Consider the following 23,718-nt stretch of genomic DNA (forward strand, 5'->3'; position numbering starts at 1 on the left):
ACTAGCTAGTCTTTCAAATAAGCTGATAGGGAAAGAAGGTTTATAACTTTACTTCATTCTACTGTTTTGCCATCCTTCCTGTAAAGTTCTTTTTAATTATCAGTTTCTTAGAAAAGAATTCAGGCCCTATCATTCTGACTCCTGAAAATGTGAAAGATACCTAATAAGCTTTGTCCTTTCAGTAAATACCCAGTTCATGTCCATGGATATAGTTACATCCTTAATCCTATTTTCCCTGAGCTAAATTATCCATCTTGTGTTTGTGGTGTGGTATTTACCAAACTTTTAGCACTTCTCTTACTCTTCATCAGACGTCTTTTCAGTTTTTTATATATCCCTTAAACAGAGGAAGAGCCAGGGGCGCCTGGGTGGCGCAGTCGGTTAAGCGTCCGACTTCAGCCAGGTCACGATCTCGCGGTCCGTGAGTTCGAGCCCCGCGTCGGGCTCTGGGCCGATGGCTCGGAGCCTGGAGCCTGTTTCCGATTCTGTGTCTCCCTCTCTCTCTGCCCCTCCCCCGTTCATGCTCTGTCTCTCTCTGTCCCAAAAATAAATAAAAAAACGTTGAAAAAAAAAAAAAACAGAGGAAGAGCCAGATGTGTGAGGCCTGAGCTTATACAGTTTAGGAGAAATCATTTCAGGAAAAGAATATAAAAAGTAACTTTCTTCTACAAATTTTACAAAAATACATTTCCAGGTAAACATATTGCCAGCACCCCTCCCATGCAAGTGAGAAGTCCTGATTGCTTTTGCTTCATTAGCTTCATGGTGAATCTGTCTCTGCCCTTAGAGCTATTCTGCCCATAAATTAAGCACAACCCTTTAAAAAAAGGCCAAACTGTCAAAAAGGATAAACCCAAGTAAGAACATTGTTATCACATGTGCTAAGCTAGTATTTACACTAAATTAATCATCACTGTCTTCATTAATTAAGAAATAGTTATTGCACTCCTACTTTGTATTAGGTGCTATATTTACCTTATACTTAAGAGTGCTTATCTAAATATAATATCACACCTTAAGCAAGTGAAACCAACATAATGCCTGCTTTTTCAGACACTATTAAACTAAGCCCAAACTGAAACAAACGTGAACAAGAGAAATATATGGATATCTGAATGCATGTTAAATATTTAACAGATACATTAACATTATATACAAGAAAGAATGAGTGCACCTTGTAGTGATGGTTAGTAAAGCAGGTTTCAGGTCTCCAATATAATATGAAGAAGGAGAGGTTTATTTTTTTTAAGCTTTATTTATTTAAGTAATCTTTACACCCCGTGTGGGACTTGAACTCACAACCCAAGATCAAGAGTCACATGCTCTTCCAAAGGAGCCGGTCAAGTGCCCCAGTCTTCTTCTAATTAATGAAAATGACATGTTCTTTTCCAATAACATAGCATGGAAATATCAAGTTAACTTCAGAACTGTTGTAACCTCTACGGGCTGTGTTGTCATTCTTTCCATGTCTCATCAGTGCTCCCTTTTTTATTTGTGTTGCTTGGATTGTACCTGTTTAGAGTTATATATATTTCTCTACATATGAAAATTACCCTGACTGTTCAGACATTAATAAAGGGAAAGGTGCTACCCCATAATTACTGGAAGGATATCAATATTTTGGAAAGTAGGACAACCCATCAAACAATCACTTTCTACTTAGAAAAGCCTAAGAGTTCTGATGGCAATCAAGATAGCTTTGTGAAGAGTAAATTGAGCAAAACCATTTTAATTTACTTCTGTGAAAGAACCTGTGCCTTTATAGTCCAAGAGAAAGAAATCTCTATTATTTGCTAAGATTTTGATTCCCTCTCTTGTGACATTCATTCTCAATTTTGGCTGGTAAAAAAAAAAAATAGGATCTAGACTTTAGATTCTAGAATACTATTTCAAATGACAGTAAGACAGTGTTCCAGGTGAGTGAGTCTTAGACATTAGCTAAAAGAGGACTAACACTAACACTGGAGAATGTGTGCTTCTTTGGATGACTCCTAAGTGCTAGGAGCACCATGCATATAATTTATTTTTGGATGTGTATGTTCCTTCAGAAACAGGATCCAGTTCAGTTAGGATTTAGAAAATATAAAATAATTAAAGGCATCATCCAGGTAGCATAGAAACAAGAACATACACAAGTTCATTAGAAAAAGATTTTTGATTCTTAGTGGAAGGGTACTAACCATGAACCATCAGTATATGAGGTGTGGCTATTTTTTTTTTTTTTTAAGAAAAACCAGAAATGTGTAGAGTCAAAGGACTTTTACCCTCTTCATTATCTTAATTGAAAGATAATGGAATTGCCCTAAATATTTTTGAAAATGCCTTATTTTGGTTTTTCCCTAAGGGTTATATAGCCTATGCTTTAGATCTTTTCGGGGTTACTATATCTGTGCAATTTGAGGGTTTGCATTTTGCAAACAGCCAAAAATTACATTGAACCAAGTTTTATGAATAAAATATATGATTGAAATGGGTAACAAAATCTCTGGTCAAAATTATTATTAACCTAAAATAATGAGCCTGATTTCATTTGATTCAGAGTTCAATTCTTTTTCTTTTTTTTTCTTTTTTGTTTTGAGAGGGGGTGGAGAATGCTAGTGGGGGGAGGGGCAGAGGAAGAGAGAATCTCAAGAAGGCTCCATGCCCAATGTGGAACCCCAACTCAGGGCTTAATCTCTTGGAGATCATGACCTTAGCTGAAATCAAGAGTCAGATGCTTAACCAACTGAGCCACCCAGGTGCCCCTCGGAGGTCAATTCTGAAGGAGGAAGTATAATCACAAAGTAATGGCTCTTACGAAAATAAGTTTATGGCTTCCCAAGGTGGCTATCTGAATAACAGTATTCATAGTTTCAACAGATATATTGGAACCAATCTTATAAGTTTACAATTGCACCTTAAAATGTTACAAAACAAATGCTATGATATGTTAGGAAAATTGAGGCATGGGAAACTGGGAATATTTTTATATAAGATATTGGTTAGCCCTATCTTGTAGGGTATTGTTTCCAGTTTAGTCTATTTTTTGTAAGGGTATATGAGGTTGGAGGAGGCTGTAATTTACAAAATAATGTCCAACCATTAGAGAAGACTCACAGGAAAACATAAACATCATTGAATTTATAGAAAGATCTCTATGAGAGAGTTGTTATTCTCTAGAAATTGTATTGAATGGCTTAATTTGGAGTCAACAAAAAAATTTTCCCGAGGGACTCTCTGACCCCTATCTCCCCCCACCCTTTACCCTACAAGCTGAAAAACTGCCCTGTTTTGCATTTGAGGATTAGCCTCACTTTTATGGAATTCAGTCACTGTAGTGGTTCCTGTGGAAAAGTTATACCTCCGTGAAGCATTTTTTAAGGAAGATATTGACTAGTTTTCTATTTCTCAGCAGCCAATAGACAAGATAAGGGCTTAAGAAACTGACAGCTTTTAGTTAGACATAAGGAAGTATTTTCTTTTAGAAGTGATTAAGTGTCAGGACAGATTCCTGAGGGAGGTCATGGAACCCTATTCACAAGCAGAAGACTACAGCAAGCATTTCTTCAGGGCCCTTCCTGTTCTGAGTCTGTATTTCTACTTGTCAAGGTAATTTGATATTCTTATCTAAGTCTCCAAGGTGCTTTTCAACCCTCCCAAATTGGTCTTATCAAAACCTTATTGATTGGGCTGCCTCTTCCATCTTCTAAGATGGTGACAGTAATAAGGCAGTAAACTCAGCCCTTAGCCCTGTAACATACCACTTGTTTTGTCCTTTCCCCATACCCATGCCTCCCCAAGATGTCCTCCCATTAAAATATTCTATCAGTGACCTTAAAATTTCAGTTTGTTATTTGGTTCAAAATAAAATTTTAAAAAAAAAAGCTAGAAATGAACTTCATATAGCTGCTCAAAGTGCTTTGCAGATTTTAATTAAGTAGAGGTCCATAGAAACATGTCAATTCAATTGTTTTTCTTTCCTAGATGGAAAAGGGGGATACTTAAATACCTACTAAGAAAAAATGTGTCTGTGGAAACCTGCAGCATTTGAAAACCTTTTCCATGCTATAGATTGTAGATTAACTTCTAGCTAATCAGAGTTCTGCATTCTAATGGACTGTGACAGGAGAGGCAGTTTTTCCTCCAACTTCAGATCACATGGTTTTGCAGTTGGAAGGCAAATTTTAAAAGAAGGCCTTGGGGATCACAGCCAGCCTTCATTATCGGTGCATGACCGCTTTGTAACCAACTGCAACTTTAATATCCAAGGAGATTTGCACATAACAGTCTTTTTTTTCTTTCTTCTCATTTTTAATAATTTACCCATGAGATATTCTTCACGGCTGCCCTGGTGTGCAAAGATCTGTTCATCTGTCAAACCTCCAGATATATACAGCATTGGAAAGATACATTAATTTTTTATTTGTTTCCTAAGGAGGCTGAACAGTAAGCTGGTTGTGCTGAATACAGGAAGACTACTTCAGTGAACATGTAGTAGAATTCATTTAACTGGCTCCCTCACCTGCAGCATATCAGTTTCTTCTGAGTCTCTCCTCTGCCAAAAGGAAATCATTTATACAAATAAACTAAAGGAACTTTTCATATAAACCTTCCACCGGAACCTGAGATGGTTTTGTCTTAAACTGAAAGATCACTGGAAAACCTGTGTATAACTAATGCTTGTGGATCCTGCAAATATCTTATTCAAAACAAAGGTCTCATTTTTTAAAATTAGAACACTTCTTTTCTTTTAACTTTGAAGGTTCTGTGTAAATATTAATCTCTACACAAGTGCATTTTCACTGCAGAGTGTTGAGCTGTGTCAGTGTGACAAATGTCATGGATATCAGACCTCAGAAACACTAAACACTGGCATTTTTAAGAAAATAAATGTAAAGGTCAGTGAACCATAACCTATGCTTGATTAGGAAGAAAACCACCACTTGAAGGTAGATAATGCTTATTTCAAGGTCACTAAGATTCTCCCCAATAAAGAAATAATGAGGTGGGTAGAGAACTATCTGTAAAGATGTTCTTAGTAATTTAATGTTTTCAAAGTTCCCAGGCTGGAAACTATTATTATGTAAACAGACTGGCTCCAGCTACTAATTCTTAGAAAATATGGAGAGTATCGAAAGTTTAACTAGGTTTTGACCTTTTATGTTATGAAGACTACAGTAGGGAAGAGGGAGCTAGGAAGTGTATTAGGGGTCATTTTATGTAAGGTGATCAGGGGAGGCCTTGCTAATGAGACATTTAAGCAGACACTTGATGGTGCTGAGAGCAGAGGGATCACAAGTGTAAACGTGCTGAGGGAAGGAGACATGGGCTGGAATAGAAGGACCCAGGAGAAGATGAGGTCAGAGAGGTAGCAGGGGGCTAAATCATGTAAGGCCTTATAGGCTATTGGAAGGGCTGTTTTTCTTCACCTCTGAGTAGGAATAGATGAATTCTCTGACTGACAGGTAGTGGATGGAAGAGGGGGAAAGATATAAGAATAGAGCTTTAGGGGAAAGGGAAAATTAAAGGATGGGAAAGGGAAGTATAGTCTACAAAGGAGATGGAGAGAAAACACACTGGTCTATAGGAAGGAAGGAACATAATATCTCATAATAATGTCTCCTAACATAACCTAAAAAGGCAGAAAATGTCTATTTTGTTTGACTTGGTTTAGCAGGTTACCTATGGTCTATACATCTATGATTCATACTGTATTTACATAGGTTAATAAGCACTACTTTAACCTCCATCTAACTACAGTATGAATACATTTGTTCAGTGCCTGTTACTGAGAAACCTAAGTATTTGAGCAAGCTAATCAAGCTTTCAATTACCCTAGTGAAAAAGAAAGTTACAAATGTAATTGATTGGTTGATGAAGTATTCATGAGATCTTGCATGAGATCTTTGGGAAAGAAAATATTTATCTGTATTACATTGCTGATAAAGTCTTCAGAGGTATTGACTGTCAGAGTATAGTTTCTATAGCTGGAAATTCTTTGCCCTGAGCATGACTCCTTCAATCCAATATGCCCTTTAAACACAGTGAAACTATAGGAAAGGAATATCTAATGTTATTTGATGTTAATTAAAGAATAGGGTTCTTTTCTTTAATGGAAAGCCTTAAATTGTCCCCAGCTGCAGTTGAAAAACCTAATGAATCATTGCTGCCATCTTATTGTGGGTGTTTTTTTTTTTTTTCTCTCATAATGTAATCATTCAGTTCTTTGTTCAATGCTGAAAATTTCATTTTGGGTCGCATTTTAACTTTCTGTTTGTAACCTGACATGCTTATTCTAAAATGGAAGTGAGAAAGATCTGGAAAAGTATGTGAGACCTGATTTGCTAGTACCTTTGGTATTCTTTAGGACTTTCTCCCAGTTGTGCTAACAATTAGGGACTTCGGACCAAGTTACACATCACTTGGTGGTAACACACATTTGGGATTTGTTTTTCCCAACAACTCTTGTCATTGGTTGTAGGTAAGCACAGAAAGTTGCAAAAGTATCACTGGTAGCCAAAACAATTCAAGGAAAGAACATGTAGGTATCTATATGAAGCAAAGTAGAAGAGAAGGAAGGAGAATTTTTTTAGGGAAATTTCTTTTGTACGGTGATGAAAAGGTCTCATATGCAGAATCATATTTCCTTTTCATTGTCATGCCCAGGACGTCTCTGGGACAGGGAAAGGACATTGCTGCCATAACTCTGGTTCACTAGTCTAAAACAACCTTTCCATCTCTACCTATTTTGCCTCCTGTTATGCCTGGAATTAGAGAACCACCCTCCCCCCCCCACAAATGCAAAAAGGTCATATCATTCTTCTTATCTTATATTTGGAATCATCCAGCAGATGATTTTCCATCAGGGCTAGCAGCCTCTTATGGGTGTAGATGGTAAAAGTATAAGAAAGTTTAGCAAGGATTATGGTAGATTACTGAGTGTAGGCTAATTCACCTGACCTTTCCATAAACCTTTAGGCAGATCAAGTGAATACCACATTCTGAGATAAATATTCAGAGAGAAATAAGAGCAAACTTATGATTTCTAAGCCAAATGGCCTTTTCTTAGAGTATACGTATGCTTCATTTTCTCAGATTGATGTCAGAACAACAGATGTTAAAAAACAAAAACAATAACACCAAAAATAAGTCCCTTGCCTTCTTTTAGAAAACTTTACTCCTCAGTTTATGCCACAGTCCCATAAGATGTGTTTAACCTTAAGATGATGTGTGAATTTCATTATTAGTACACCAAGCAAAACATTCTGTGATGTTTTTGTTTCTTAGATTTGTCAAGTATGGTATAGTAACATAAAAAAATTTTCCCCAAAACTTCCTGTTCATTCTATCTAAATCTTTTTTTCTCATGACTCAGGAAGGCAAATCCTGTTTGTTCAAAGTTTGTGAGTGTGTATGTTTCATTTCTTCCTATTTTTACCTGGTATTGGAAGATTTCCCTATCAAAAAGGATGCTTCCTTCTCCCCAGTCTACACATATATGGACATGTTCCTGGGTTGGAAGAAACGGAGTACAGATCCTGAATTGCATGGGACATTGGCATTGCCCGGTGTGGAATAATATAATAACCACCACTATTCATTGACCACTTTCTATGTGCAAGGCACAGTACTTAATGGCTTTATATGCAATTTCTCATTAAATTGCAAACCAACACTATGAAGTACAGGTATTTCACAGATCAGGAAAGGGGACTTAGTGCAGTTAAGTAAATGGCCCTAAGGGTAAAGTGTGATAGTCATTAGCTAGGATTTAAGCCAGATTTCTCAGTTCCTAAAGGCCATCCTATGTTTACAGGGGTATGCTATTAGAATGTTTGGATTATGGTTCCTGATTTCAGAGGAACAAAATAAATAGGCTTCTTTCTCATTATTTTTATTCTGGGCAGGAATGTTTTGGAAATACTATCAATAAGATGCATGAAAAAATAAAGCCTTAGAACTATATTTATCTAAGAAAGATAGAAATTTACAGTATCTATGTCAGTGATTCTTTAATTTAAATTTTAAGTACTCTATGTTATTTTAGAAAGAGGCAATTAAGAGAAACAGTTTAAAATTCTGAAAGGGTTAGCAGGAAACAGAAAGAAGGAAAAGCACAGTTGAATTAAAGCCAAGATAGAATCAGATGCTAGGACAGTTCAAGATAGAAAATGTGGAGAGAATTTCACCTGTTTCGTTGAGTTTTCATTAAAAATAATACCTTAGTGGCTCATGTTTAGTATATGAAAAGATTTTCAATATTATACATACCAGGTTTCTTTATATTGTTGCCAAATGATTTGATTTAGTATCGTGTGTGGATCCTTCTAACATCCCTGAGGAATAGAGAAATACTCAGCAGTGTGATCACAGTATGCCTCTGGCACCAGAGTTACCAATTTGTTCACCAAGACATTTCTAATGTACATTTTTTAAGGTTATGTGACTCTAGTTTCATACAGCTTTCAATACGGTAATGAGTTACAAGCCTTTCCAAGTATATTCACACAAGTTCCTAGGGAACCAAACCTAAAGGAGAAAAGAATAAATTTCTATTTTAATAAATGCCAAGTGATAGTGATATATATGGATTTTTAAATTACCTTAAGTGCCAATAATATATTATAGTTAAAAATCATATCCAGTATGCTTATGAGGGTAGACTATCAAAATATGCTACATTTCTAGTCATAGATCAAACATGTGGTCATTTGTGTCTTAATGGTCAGATTCTTACTTTTCAAACTTTCAGATGTTTCTATTAATAATAAATGCCACCATGTATAGAGCATTTCTTCTACACCAGGCATTGTCTTCAGTATTTTATATAAACATTATTTCCCTTAATCTATTTAACACCCAAGTACTCAAAGTAATTTGAGTAGTAGTATCTCCATTCTACAGATATGGAAAACTGTATTTATTTTTTTTAACGTTTATTTATTTTTGAGACAAAGAGAGACACAGCATGAACGGGGGAGGGGCAGAGAGAGAGGGAGACACAGAATCGGAAGCAAGCTCCAGGCTCTGAGCCATCAGCCCAGAGCCCCACGCGGGGCTCGAACTCGCGGACCGCGAGATCGTGACCTGAGCTGAAGTCGGACGTTTAACTGACTGAGCCACCCAGGTGCCCCTGGAAAACTGTATTTAGTGGAAACTAAAGCTCAAAGAGATGAAGTAACTAACTTAATCAAGGACACATAGCTTTTAGCATAAGTAATGGAAGCTTGGAATTGAAACCAGGTGTATCTCATTCCAAGATCCATTTCCCTTCGTAATTATTCCACTTCTCCATCTCTCAAATATACCTTTAGCTTTCACTCAGATCACAGTGCTTGCAAAGTGCTTTTGCAGTTAGCAGTGGGTTAATAAGCCTTTGAGGACGATGGAAGCAAGAAATGGTTTTGATGGTGGTGGTTTTGTTTTGAAGTATCACAACAAGATTGGAAGATGCTTCCTTAACATAGGCCTGGCATGAATGAAGCAGGAATTTGAGTCCCTCGGAATTTTCTGAACCAGATTTCATAGATGCTGGAGAGGATGTGGAGAAACCGGAACCGTCTTGCACTGTTGATGGGAATGCAAATTGGTGCAGCCACTCTGGAAAACAGTGTGGAGGTTCCTCAAAAAATTAAAAATAGACCTACCCTATGACCCAGCAATAGCACTGCTAGGAATTTACCCAAGGGATACAGGAGTACTGATGCATAGGGGCACTGGTACCCCAATGTTTATAGCAGCACTCTCAACAATAGCCAAATTGTGGAAAAAGCCTAGATGTCCATCAACTAATGAATGGATAGAAATTGTGGTTTATATATACAATGGAGTACTACGTGGCAATGAGAAAGAATGAAATATGGCCTTTTGTAGCAACGTGGATGGAACTGAAGAGTGTTATGCTAAGTAAAATAAGTCAGGCAGAAAAAGACAGATACCATATGCTTTCACTCATATGTGGATCCTGAGAAACTTAACAGAAGACCATGGGGGAGGGGAAGGGGGAAAAAAGTTACAGAGGAAAGGAGGCAAACCATAAGAGACTCTTAAATACTGAAAACAAACTGAGGGTTGATGGGGGTGGGGAAGAGGGGAAAGTGGGTGATGGGCATTGAGGAGAGCACCTGTTGGGATGAGCAGTGGGTGTTATATGGAAACCAATTTGATAATAAGTTATAAAAAGCAAAAAAGAACTCCAGATTCAGAAAAAAAAACTTAATTGGAATAAATGAGAGGTCTTAGCATTTACATGAGCTTTTTTTATTTTTTCATACGACATTTTTAGCCCATAGGTCTCATTTGTCAATTATGCACAGCAAGGGAAATAAGATTTTTAATTCATATTTTCAGGAAGACAATAGAGATTTCAGTGAGAGACTTAAAATTAGGTTGCTGAATATATTTTGCAGTAAATCCTAGAGACATTTTCTGTTATATTTTGCTCCTATTGTACTTTTTACTGACTCTTGAAAAATAGATATGCTGGCAAAACTGAAGCTTTTTTTTGGTACATATTTATCTTGTCTGAGGTTACCACCAAAACACTTTCTCAATTAGCATCCTTTAAAAACACATTTCTGGGGCGCCTGGGTGGCGCAGTCGGTTGAGCGTCCGACTTCAGCCAGGTCACGATCTCGCGGTCTGTGAGTTCGAGCCCCGCGTCAGGCTCTGGGCTGATGGCTCGGAGCCTGGAGCCTGTTTCCGATTCTGTGTCTCCCTCTCTCTCTGCCCCTCCCCCGTTCATGCTCTGTCTCTCTCTGTCCCAAAAATAAATAAAAAACGTTGAAAAAAAAAATTTAAAAAAAAAAAATAAAAATAAAAACACATTTCTGTACATTGGAAGAATCTAATCAGTTGGCATTCCCAACCCTAAGAAATAATGATTGATGCTTCCTAGAGAATGATGCTTAAGTACTCATGACTGTTTTAAAATGTTCAGTGATGCTTGACAAATATAAAATGTTGTTAATCACAGTCAGTTACTTAAGAGATTTTTTTAAAACCTGAATATAAATTTACTCCTGTTGCTTTTATTCTTTTAATTATTTTGGGCTTTGTTTTGTAGGACTTAGGATGAAAAGAATACATCCTATCCCTCAAATGAGTTTTCTCCTTAGCTCATTAGCTTTTACATTTTTTAGGAGAGTTAAAGTCTTGAGAATTTCTTTTCTTTCACTCTAGTAAAACTAAAGATTTCTCATTAGCTTTTACATTTTTAGGAGAGTTAAAGTCTTGAGAATTTCTTTTCTTTCACTCTAGTAAAACTAAAGATTGTCGATATGAAACTATAGTTACGATTTTCCTTTCTCTTTTAAAGTTGTTTTTTTTTTTTTTAAAGAGAGAGTGTTTCCCATCTCCAGTTTTCTAAAGCCAGAGCCAAAGAATAAAAACATCAAGAGGAATAAGGTCTTATTTTCAGCATGAAGCCTCTTCATGAAGACAGAAATGGTGATATCAGGACCAAAATCTCACTCCACAGTCCGTTGCTTGAAAAATATATGCCTTTGTAGATGCTTCATTCATTTTCATTAATACCAAACCACAGAAATTATTTTCCTCTTCCATTTTGGTCTCTTTAGGATTACAGATGCCGTTTCAAATTGTGCAGCTGTTTTGTTGTTAAATCTTTTCCTGAAACATGTAAGATGTAAACTGTTGGGCCGTTATCTCATCTGTTTCATCATTTACTAGATCTACATTCATGTTGTTTTAGTAGTGCCTGTGACAAGCCCCCATTTTGTATAGAAATTTATCCAATTCACATATGCCAAATTTCTCCATTGGTGATTGTTTAATAATGAGTATTGACTTATTTTCTTCTACCTCCAATTGCGTCAGTTTAGATTTATATATATATTTTTTTTTCTTTTTTGGTTTTACACTATTGTCAAGAAACAGGAAATAAATATATGGAGAATGGTATAGAAATAGTATGATTCAAGTTCATGAACCATATAATGCCTATCAGTAATCTATATCAACATTTCTTTTCTCAAATATAGTGTAGATTTGAGCTATTTTTATGTTTTTATAATCATTCTACTGTTTTCATTAGATGATCTTAGTCCATGAGAGGATGCTTATGAAAAGTCAACAGTCTTAGAGATAGGATTGCCAGATTTGTCAAATGAAAATACTGGATGCCCAGTTAAATTTGAATTTCACATAAACCATGAATATTTTTTTAATATTAATGTGCCCCAAATAGTACATGACTTTTTAAGTATATCGCACACAATACCCAATGCCCACTTAGGTATGTGTGGGATATACTTATACTAAAAATTATAGAGGATTCATCTGATATTGAAATTAAAATTTAACAAAGAATCTTATATTTTATCAGGGAACTCTACTTGGAAGGCATCGTGGTAGCATAAGTGAACATACGTTGTTCTGCCACTTAAGTAGCTATGTAACCTTGGGCATCTCACTTAAATTACCTGAACCTAAGTTTCATCGCCTGCAAAATAACAAATGATAGTTACATTACAGGTTTTCTATAAAGATTCAAAATTACTTATTTAAAACACCTGCACATAATAAATTTCCATTAACAAATAGCTGTTACTGGGGCACCTGGGTGGCTCAGTTGGTTAAGCATCCGATTTCAGCTCAGGTCACGATCTCATGGTTTGTGGGTTTGAGCCCCGCATCCGGCTCTGTGCTGATAGCTCAAAGCCTAGAACCTGCTTTGGATTCTGTGTCTCCCTCTCTCTCTCTGCCCCTTCCCTGGTGGCTCCCTCTCTGTCTCTCTCTCTCTCAAAAATAAATATTAAAAAAATTTTAAGCGATAGCTCTTATTATCAGAACAAGGAAGTACTACAAAAGCAAGTTACCATTTTTTTCATCTTTATAATAAATGACAGCACTCAGCACCTAAACAACTCTTTAGATTGATAATTGAACAGTACACCCAGATGTTGGTAACTGTTTACCAGATCAGAGATTTGACCAGTAATAAAATATACATAAGCACTAACCTTCCTTCTCTCCCCTACTATTTACCTCCTCTTATGTTACTTACCAAAGATCATACAACTTTTTATATCAAATTCTGAATATATGTTGCCTTTTCACGTTCTTTTTTTCTAAGTTGTAATTTTATTTAAATCCTGCCTTTCTCAAAAATCTTTTAAGAATTTTATGAATTTTTATTGAGGTATAATTTACATATAAATTTTTATATAAAATTTACCATTTTGAAGTATACAATTTACTGTTTTTTAGTATATTTACAAGGTTGTTCAACCATCACCACTATCTACTTCAAGACATTTTGATCACCCCCAAAATAAACCCCATACTCATTAGAAGGTACTCCCCATTCTTCCCACCCCCATCCTCTGGCAACCACTAATCTATTCTCTGTCTCTATGAATTTGCCTATTCTAGACATTACATATAAATGTAATCATTTCATATGCAGCCTTTTGTGTCTGATTTCTTTCACTTAGCAGAATATTTTAAGATTCATCCATATTGCAGCACATATCAGTACTTCATTCTTTTTATGGTTGAATAAATTCCACTGTATTGATGTATACTATATTTTGTTTATTTAGCAATTGATAGACATTTGAGTTTTTTCTCCTTATGGGCTATTAGGAATACTGCTGCTATTACTGTGCAGTATTTTTTATGAACATGTGTTTTATTGTCTCTTGGGTATGTATGTAGGAGTAGAATTGCTGGGTCATATCGTAACTCTGTGTTTAGCATTTTAAGGAACAGCCAGACAATTTTCCAAAATGATTCACCATTTTACATTCATGTCAGCAATGCAAAGAGTTCTAATTTCTCCACATCCTCACCTGTTATTATCTGTTTTTTATTTTTCTTCCTTCTTTAAATTGTATCCATACTATTGGCATGCAGTGGTACCTCATTGTGGTTTTTATTATCTTTTCCCTGAGGATTAACAATGTCTAACATCTTTTCATAGATGTTATAGATTCATAGATATCTATAGATGATATAGGTATAGATATAGATAGATTTATCTTTGAAGAAATTTTCAAATCTTTTGCCCATTTTTAATTGGCTTGTCTTTTTATTACTGAGTTAGAAGATCTTTTATATATATCCTTATCAGATATATGATTTACAAAAATTTTCTCCCATTCTGTGTGTTATTTCTTCACTTTCTTCACAGAGTCCTTTGACGGGTAAAAGGTTTTAGTTTGGATGAAACCTTATTAATCTATGTTTCTCTTTGGTTGCTTATACTTTTGGTGTCATATTCACATTGCCTTTTGTTCCTTAATGAAACAAACATTAAACCAGGAGTAAATAGACATGATTTCTATTCCAAAATTTCCACTTACATAAATGTGTGACCTTAAGCCATTATTTAAACTATTTGGAACTCATTTTCCACGTATTTGAAAAGAAGCTGAGTTCAACAGAGTATGTACTTTGTAATTTTGTATAAATTATCTCTATGAAACCCCCAGGTTAGTAATTCTCCACCTGCCTAACATTTGGCAATATCTGGAGACATTTTTGGTTGTCACAACTAGGAAGGTGTGCTACTGGCATCACGTGTCCTGCTAAACATGTTACAATGCACAGGACAGCTCCCATAGCAAAGAATGACACCAGCCAAAAATGACACTAGTGCTGAGATTGAGAAACACTGTTCTAAAATTATGATTCTATCATTCCAGCTGAAGTGGTAGTCTTTAATTTTGTCTGTATGAGCCAGATAATTTTTTGTTCTTAGCCTAATACAGGAGGTACTAGCCTGAAGGAGGCAAAAGAAGGGGGACATATCAATAATTCTTGTAAGTGAGGAGAATTTTTGAAAATGTTTTCGGGGCACCTGGGTGGCTCAGTTGGTTAAGTGTCCGACTTCGGCTCAGGTCATGATCTTGCAGTTTGTGAGTTCGAGCCCCACGTCGGGCTCTGTGCTGACAGCTCAGAGCCTGGAGCCTGCTTCCAATTCTGTGTCTCTCCCTCTCTCAGCCCCTCCCCTGCTCATGCTCTGTCTCTCAATAATAAATAAACGTTAAAAAATGTAAAAAAAGAAAAGAAAAGAAAAAGAAAATGTTTCCAGGACTTGTAAAAAGTATTGTGTCTTTATTATGAAGAAAACAATTTTCAATATAGACACTTCCAGGAAAGGCCTTGCAGATGTATTCTTGTTATTGAGTCTTTTTCTTTAGGGTTTCTGGAACAAAGTAGTTTTGTTAAAATCATATATGCTATGATGTATATCTAATCAATAATAATAGGAGAAAATAAACCAAAATAGCTTGATAGAAAGAATTTGCTGTTTGTATGTCTTTGTATTAGTGACTTCTCTGAATTCAAAAAAAAGTTAATATTATACTAGTTGATCAGTTTATTTCAAATTTCTTCCCATACCACCTACTGGAATATACTAATTCACTTGAGTTCCACAAATAATTTATATAAAATACATCAGACAAACTGGGGCACCTGGGTGGCTCAGTCGGTTAAGCATCCGACTTCGGCTCAGATCATGATCTCATGGTTCATGAATTCGAACCCTGCATCAGGCTTTCTACTGTCAGTGCAGAGCCTGCTTTGGATCCTCTGTCCTCCCCCACCATGCCCCTGCCCCTTCCCTGCTTGCTCTCTCTCTCTCTCTCTCTCAAAAATAAATGAACATTTTTTAAAAAATAAATAAAAATTGTAAAATACAATACATCAAACAATAGCTTGAAATATGTCCTCAGCATTTCTAAAGATCTTGGCATGTAATAAGCTGTTAAACTTTCAAGTATTTTCTTCCTGTGATAACATAGCTGATTGTTTCATGCCCTTCACCATTAGATGTAATTGGTACCATCACTACCACAACCACCACCATCATCATAGACCTACTGTTCTATGCACTTTATGAGTATATGCCATTTTTCCTCACAAAAATCCTATGAGGTAGGTTTTTTTATTCCTTTTTTGCAGATAAAGGAAAGATGTATAATAAAGTGTTAAAATACTTGCTAAACCATATTTTCATATTTAACCTTTTCTTGTGTATCAAAACTATTTCATATTTCAGCACTGGAAAAAACATATTTATTGTTAAACCTGTGAACATTCATGTCCCTAAATTTCTGCCACTCCAGGTTATGACAATTAAAGCCTAAGTTATTTCCTAACAACCAACACCACAGAAATGCAACATATATTAGGAGAATATTATAAAAAACTGTATGAGAACAAATTGGAAAACCTGGGAGAAATGGATAAAATCCTAGAAACAAATATTAACTACCAACCTGAAACAGGAAGGAATAGAAAACTAGAACATACCAACAACTAGCAAAGAAATCAGTAATGAAAAAATCCCAACAAATAAAAGTACAGGGACAGATGGCTTCACATGTAAAGAAGAGTTAATACCTATTCTTCTCAAACTATTCCAAAAACTAGAAAAGGAAGGAAAACATCAAAATTCATTGTATGAGGCCAGCATTGCCCGGATACCAGAACCAGATAAAGGCTCCAGTAAAAGAGAGAGCCACAAGCCAATATCCATGATGAACATGCATGCAGAAATTCTCAATAAAATACTAGCAAACTGAATCCAACAATACATTAAAAAAAATCACCATGATCAAGTGGGATTTATTCCTGGGTTGCAAAGGCAGTTCAATATTCTCAAATCAATCAATGTGATATACCACATTAATTAAAGAAAGTATAAGAACTATATGATCCTTTCAATAGATATAGAAGAAGCATTTGACAAAGTACAATATCCATTCATGATAAGAACCCTCAATAAATAGGTTTAGAGGGAACATACTTTAACATAGTAAAGGCGATATATGGAAAACCCACAGCTAATATCCTCAATGAGGAAAAACTGAGTCAGGAAAGAGACAAGGATGTCCACTCTCACCACTGTTATTTAACATAGTACTGGAAATCAGAGCAACAGCAATGAGACAACAAAAAGAAATAAAAGGCATCCAAATCAGCAAAGAAGAAGCAAAACTTTCACTATTTGAAGATGACATAATACTCTATATAGAAAACCTGGAAGACACCAAAAAAACTGCTAGAACCAATACACTAATTCCAATAAACTAATTCAGGAAAGTTGCAGGATACAAAATCAATCTGCAGATATCTGTTGCATTTCTATACACCAGTAATGAAGCAACAGAGAAATTAAGAAATCAATACCACTTACACCCAAAACAATAAGATACCTTGGAAAAAACCGAGGAAGTGAAAGACCTGTATTCTGAAAACTATAAGACACTGATGAAAGAAATTGAAGATGATACAAAGAAAGGTAAAAACATTCCATGCTCATGGATTGAGAGAACAAATCTTGTTAAAATGTCTATACTACCCAAAGCAATCTCCACATTTAATGTAATCCCTATCAAATACTAGCAGCGTTTTTAACAGAGCTAAAACAATCCTAAAATTTGTTTGGAGACACAAAGGACCCTAATAGCCAAAACAACATTGAAGAAGAAAAGCAAACCTGTAGGTATCACAATTCCGGACTTCAAGTTATAAAACAAAACTGTAGTAATCAAAACCTTATGGTACTGGCACAAAAATAGACACATAGGTCAATGGAGCAGAGTAGAAAACCCAGAAATGAACCCACAACTATATGGTCAGTTAATCTTCCATAAAGCAGGAAAAAATATCGAATGGGAAAAAGTATTTTCAAAGAAAAGTTTCTTTTCTTTGGTTCTAGAAGAAAAATACAGTGTTGGGAAACCTGGACAGCTACATGCAGAAGAATGAAACTGGACCACTTTCTTATACCATACACACACAAAAAATTTTTAAATAGAGGAAAGACCTAAATGTGAGACAGGAATCTGTTAAAATTGTAGAGGAAAACAAAGCTAGTAACCTCTTTGACTAACTTCTTTGACATCATCTGTAGCAACTTTCTAAATATGTCTCCTGAGGCAAGGAAAACAAAAACAAAAGTAAACTATGGAGACTTCATCAAAGTAAAAAGCTTCTACACAGTGAAGAAAACAATCAACAAAACTAAAAGGAAACCTGTGGAATGGGAGAAGACATTTGCAAATGACATATCTGATAAAGGGTTAATATCCAAAATATATAAAGAAGTTATAAAGACTCACACCAAAAACAAATGAATAACCTAGTTAAAATATAGGCAGAAGGCATGAATAGGCATTTTCTCAAAGAAGACATACAGATGGCTGACAAACACATGAAGAGATGCTCAGCATCACTCATCAGGGAAATACAAATCTGAACTAGAATGAGGTATCACCTTACACTTGTCAGAATTGCTAAAATGAACAACACAAAAAACTACAGGTATTGGTGAGTATGTGGAGAAAGGGTGATCCTCTTACAGTGTTGGTGGGAATGCAAACTGGTGCAGTCACTCTGGAAAACAGTGTAGAGGTTCCTCAAAAAGTTAAAAATAGAACTACTTTAGGATCCAGCAATTGCACTACTAGGTATTTACCCAAAGAATAAAAAAAATACTAATTCAAAGGGGTACTTGCAACCTGATGTTTATAGCAGCATTATTGACAGTAGCCAAATTATGTAAACAACCCAAGTGTATGTCAATTGATGAATGGATAAAGAAGAGGTGATATGTGTGTGTGTGTGTGTGTGTGTGTGTGTGTGTGTGCATAATGGAATATTACTTAGCAATGAAAAAGAATAAAATCTTGCCATTTGCAACAAAATGGATGGAGCTAGAGAGTTTTATGCTAAGTGAGATAAGTCAGAGAAGGGAAAATACCATGATTTCACTCATATGTGGAATTTAAGAAATGAAACAGATGAACAAAGAGGGAGGGAGAGACAGTGAGGTAACCCAGAAAACAGACTCTTAACTATAGAGAACAAAATGAGGGTTGCTAGAGGGAAGGTGAGATGGGTGAAATAGGTAATGAGGATTAATTGTGCACCTGTTGTGATGGGCACTGTGTGTTGTATGGAAGTATTGAATCACTATGTTGTACACCTGAAACTAATATTACGTCGTATTTTAAGCAACTAGAATTTAAATTAAAAACTAAAAAAAACATAAAACCTGAGTTATTTCCAATTATTTTCAAAAAGGGATGTCTTCGAATTATTTGTTTCTCTCAAAAGTATATATATGGACCTTGAAGCTGCTATAATATTTTACCATCTCTGAGCACCCACATGCATGTATGTATATATATAATTTGTAACTTGCACAGTTTCTGTAACATATAAGTAATGGAAGGATTTGTGTTTAACTTTGTATAGGAAGCAGTGAAAGAAAACAACAAGAGAAAAGAAATGGAAGAGAAGACTAGGAGGGCAAAGCTCGCAAAAGAGAAAGCTGAACAAGAAAAGTTAGAACGCCAGAAGAAAAAGAAACAACTCATTGATATAAACAGAGGTATGAAGTACTTTAAAAATTTTTAAGTAAAGTAATTTCACTTAATTTTGGATTATAAAGTAAATGTTTTGTGTAGAAATTTCACAATATTATTAGTTATTTGTGTCAAATTTCTCTCATGATATTATCTATATTTTTTATGACCATACACTGGACACTCAGGATTTTTGAGAATCAATGCAAGGTAATATATTGTTGAAATGGTCTCTTTCCCCTCATTTATTTTATCAAATTATATCATATTATGTTCTGGATAATGCAGTGGTGAGGAAAGAAGCTGGTAAGATGAAAAGAGAAAAACCAGTATGGGGAGATGAGCCCTATGGCTCTGGTCTCCTTTTGTTGACATGTGTCTGTTGACAGCACAGTAATAACAGTTTTCCTTGGGGCTTTGAACATTACAAGTCATAATAGATATTGACAGTACTATTATAAGTTGAAAAAAATAGACGTCTTATTCAACTGAGAGCCTAAGAACAAAGATACTGCATGTCATAATATAAAGTAAATTGTTTTCTTGGTTAGTAAGATTGACTGTATATTATTGGTGTGTTGTGTTTTTTTTTTTTTTTAGGAAGAGAGGGTAAATAAAGTGATTGGCACCAGGTAGCTACACTCTGAAAAGTTAATAAAAATTAAGAAAAAGCATAGTCTTTGCCACTGAGGGTTAGAGAATTTAAAAGCAAAACAAAATCTGAACAAGATATGAGAACATGATTAATATGGACCACGTATTTCTTAATATAGTGACAGTAAAAATTGCAAGTGCTGTGTAATGTTGGCCATGTGCCAAGCACTGTTCTAAGACTTTGAAATGTTTTAAGTCAGTTAATTTTCATAACATAAGAAGTAGGTACTGTCATTACCTCATCCAGTTGAGGAAACTGAGGTTCATAGAAATTAAAGAACTTGCCCAAGATCACACAAATAAGTGTATCACCAAGATTAGAATCCAAGTAGTCTGGCTATAGAATCTTTGCAATTATAAATGCCATTGTCAAATAATAATAACTAGCAACAACTACTAACATGTAGCACTATGCACCAGGAACTGTTGCAGGAGTTTTGTGTATACGAACATACCTAATCCTCATAAAACCCTATAGGAAAGGGCTAGTATCTCATTTTTAGATGAGGAAACTGAGGGACAGAGAAGTTAAGTAACTTACCCAAGTTCACAGAGACAGTCAGTAAGAGATAGATAGAATCAAGATCTGAATCTAGGCAGTCTGTGGCCAAATTTATTATTATTTTTATTATAACTATTAATTATAATGATTAACCATTACCAATTATTTTGTAGTAATGTCTCTTAATAGCTAATCTTCTGAAATGGTGTCTATACCATTAAGTTTATTCTTTATACCTTTAAAATATATAAAATATTTTAGGAATTTCCAATAGTTTATCTTTTATATCCCAGGAAATAAATATAACAACATTTTAAAAGAAGAAAAAAAGTTAAAAACCAAGGTTAAAAAGAGTAGCATCAACATAATTTAGCAAACAGACTTCATAATTAGGATGAAAAGAATTGATCCTGACTGAAGATACACAATTAGGAAAAGCAATGGGTATTCATAGGAAGTTCTTGCTTAAAAGGTGATGGAGTCAGTAGAATAGGACTGAAAGTTACTCCCTTTTATGCATGGACTAATAGTGAAATAAGAGTATGGAAGAAGGGGCTCCTAGGTGGCTCAGTTGGTTAATCATCTGATTCTTGATTTCTGCTCAGGTCATGATCTCACTGTTTATGAGATCGGATCGAGCCCTGCATTACCATGGAGCCCACTTGGGATTCTCTCCCTCTCTCTCTCTGCCCTTCCCCCACTCATGCTTTCTCTCTCTCTCTCTCTTTCTCTCTCTCTCTCTCTCTCTCTCAAAAATAAATAAATTTTAAAAAAGGTGTCTTGAAGAAGTAAGGGGCAGATGGTGCATTCCCTTGGTTATGCTAAGGCCTTTACCCTGAAGGCGATGGGAAGCCTATAAGTATTTATAAATGGAAAAAATGATATGCTTGATAGATTTCTTAGATCATTTTGACAAAAGCATAGAAAATGGATTGGAAAGAGAAGGGCCTGTGACAACAGTGGTTATAAAGTTATTATCATAATCCTGACAAGAGATGATGACAGCCTGGATTCAGTGGTAGTAAGGTTAGAGAAGTTACCAATAAGAGGTATATTTGAGTTCTATAGGATGTGGATATATAGAGACAGATTTATTTAAAGGAATTGGTTCATGTGATTATGGAAGCTGGCAAGTCCAAAGCCTGCAGAGTAGGGTGTCAGGATAGACCCAGGGAAGAGCCAGTGTTCCAGTTGAAGTTTAAAGGCAGTTGGCTTGCAGAATTCCTTCTCAGGGAAAGTCAATTTTTTTTTAATGTTTATTTATTTTTAGAAGAGAAAGAGAGACAGAGTGCTAGCAGGGGAGGGACAGAGAGAGAGGGAGACACAAAATCAGAAGCAGGCTCCAGGCTCTGAGCTGTCAGCACAGAGCCCAATGTGGGGCTCAAACCCACAAACCTTGATATCACCACCTGGGCTGAAGTCAGATACTTAACTGACTTAGCCACCCAGATGCCCCAGGGGAGGTCAAACTTTTTATCTATTCATGCCTTCAGCTGGTTGGATGAGACCCACCCACATTATGGATAGCAATCTACTTTATTCAAACTCCACATATTTAAATGTTAATCTCATCCCAAAACATCCTCACAGAAACTTCCAGAATAGTGTTTGAATAAATATCTGGGCACGGTGGCCCAGCCAAGTTGACCCATAAAATTAACCATTACCAGAGGGGTATTAAATGGTAGAACTTACTGACCCCTACTGTTTGATTGGATATGAGAATTGAACAAAGGAGGCATTAAAGAATGTGATACACTTCATAAAGAAAAAATTCAGGAATAGAGCAAATTTCATCAGTAAAGTTGCAATGATTAGTGTCATTTTGAACATATTCCATTCTCAGATGTTTTGGAAAGATTGGAAATGTCTAAGTAGCCATTGTATATGTGTGTATGAATCTCAGTAAAGAGGTTTGGACTACACAGACAGGCTTGAAAATCATTGGTTTTAGATGATTAGGGTTAGGGTATATTAGTTTGCTAGGTCTTCTGTAACAAAGTATCACAAACTGGTTGGTTCAGAACAATAGAAATATATTGTTTCACAGTTCTAGAGGACAAAAGGTGTTATGGGAGGGCTGTGCTCTTTCTGAAGATGCTAGGGAGAGATCTGTTCCAGCCTCTTTCCTAGCTTCTGGTAGTTCCTTGGTTGTAGCAGCATAACTTTGATCTTGGCATTCTCCCTGTGCATGTCTGTCTCTTCACATGGTGTTCTTTTTATTAGGATACCAGTCATATTAGATTAAGGGTCCAACCTACTCCAGTATGACCTCACCCTAATTAATTAGACAGCTCAACCCATAACAAGACTTTGAATGAGATCACTAGGGTAAAATACAAATCAGAGGTTCTGAAAGTATTTGTTCTCAGAACCTGTTTACGCTTTTAAAATGTAACTTACTGTGGACCCCAAATACTTTTTGTTTATTCGGTAATATATATTGACATTTATCATGCTAGAATTAAAAATAGACATAATAAATAAAATTATATAAGATAAATCATTTTAAAATTATTTATTTACTAACTCTATTAAAATAACAAAGTAAACCTATTACATGCTAAATAATGTTTTTCACAAAAAGTAGCTTCATGTTGTAACCCCCATGTCCCCCGAATATTAGTAAGAAGAGAAAATTTAGTATTGTAAATTTCTTCAAAGTCTGGCTTAATAAAAGACAGCTTGATTCTCATACCTGCTTTTACATTCAATCTAATACAGTATCATTTGTCATGTAACTTCTGGAAAACACTATACACTCAGGAAAGAATGAGAGAGAAATAGGCAAAAAAGTATCACTATTCTTACGAAGATAGTTTTTACCTTGCATATCTTATGTGATGTCAGAGGCCCCCACAAGTCCCTAGAACACACTTTGAAAATCTCTGGGGTGAGTAATGAAAGAGCAAGCAGTCAAGACAGAGTCTGTTGAACTTTGTGGCAAGAAAATAATCTTGCCCCCATACCACATTGCACCCTTCCCCATCCCTGAGTATTTATCAACCTTTCAATTTTTCCCTAAAAATATACCTGTAATAGAAAGAAAAAATAAATAAAGGACCTATTTTTATTATGTTTCTAGTATATATTTTCACTTCCCAAGATTTGGTCAATTATCTCTTCAAATATCATTGAGGCCATAGTATGAAGATCCAAATAAGTTTCTATGCAGTTGCTTAGCTGAGTTATCCGAATATGAAAACATACTTTAATATAGGATTTATCTTTTGTGTA

At 35.5% G+C, this 23,718-nt stretch overlaps 1 protein-coding gene across 3 annotated transcripts in view; it reads left to right on the top strand.

The window, feature by feature from the left end:
• DIAPH2 (diaphanous related formin 2) overlaps positions 1-23,718 on the top strand; it is a 988,177-nt gene that overhangs the window by 750,987 nt on the left and 213,472 nt on the right. For all 3 annotated transcript variants that reach the window (XM_058714641.1, XM_058714642.1, XM_058714643.1), the window contains one exon: positions 19,216-19,351. In XM_058714641.1, the coding sequence (XP_058570624.1) occupies positions 19,216-19,351 (136 nt within the window). The remainder of the gene's footprint in view (positions 1-19,215; positions 19,352-23,718) is intronic.

Source organism: Neofelis nebulosa, chromosome X, assembly GCF_028018385.1.
Source record: "Neofelis nebulosa isolate mNeoNeb1 chromosome X, mNeoNeb1.pri, whole genome shotgun sequence".
NCBI lineage: Eukaryota > Metazoa > Chordata > Mammalia > Carnivora > Felidae > Neofelis > Neofelis nebulosa.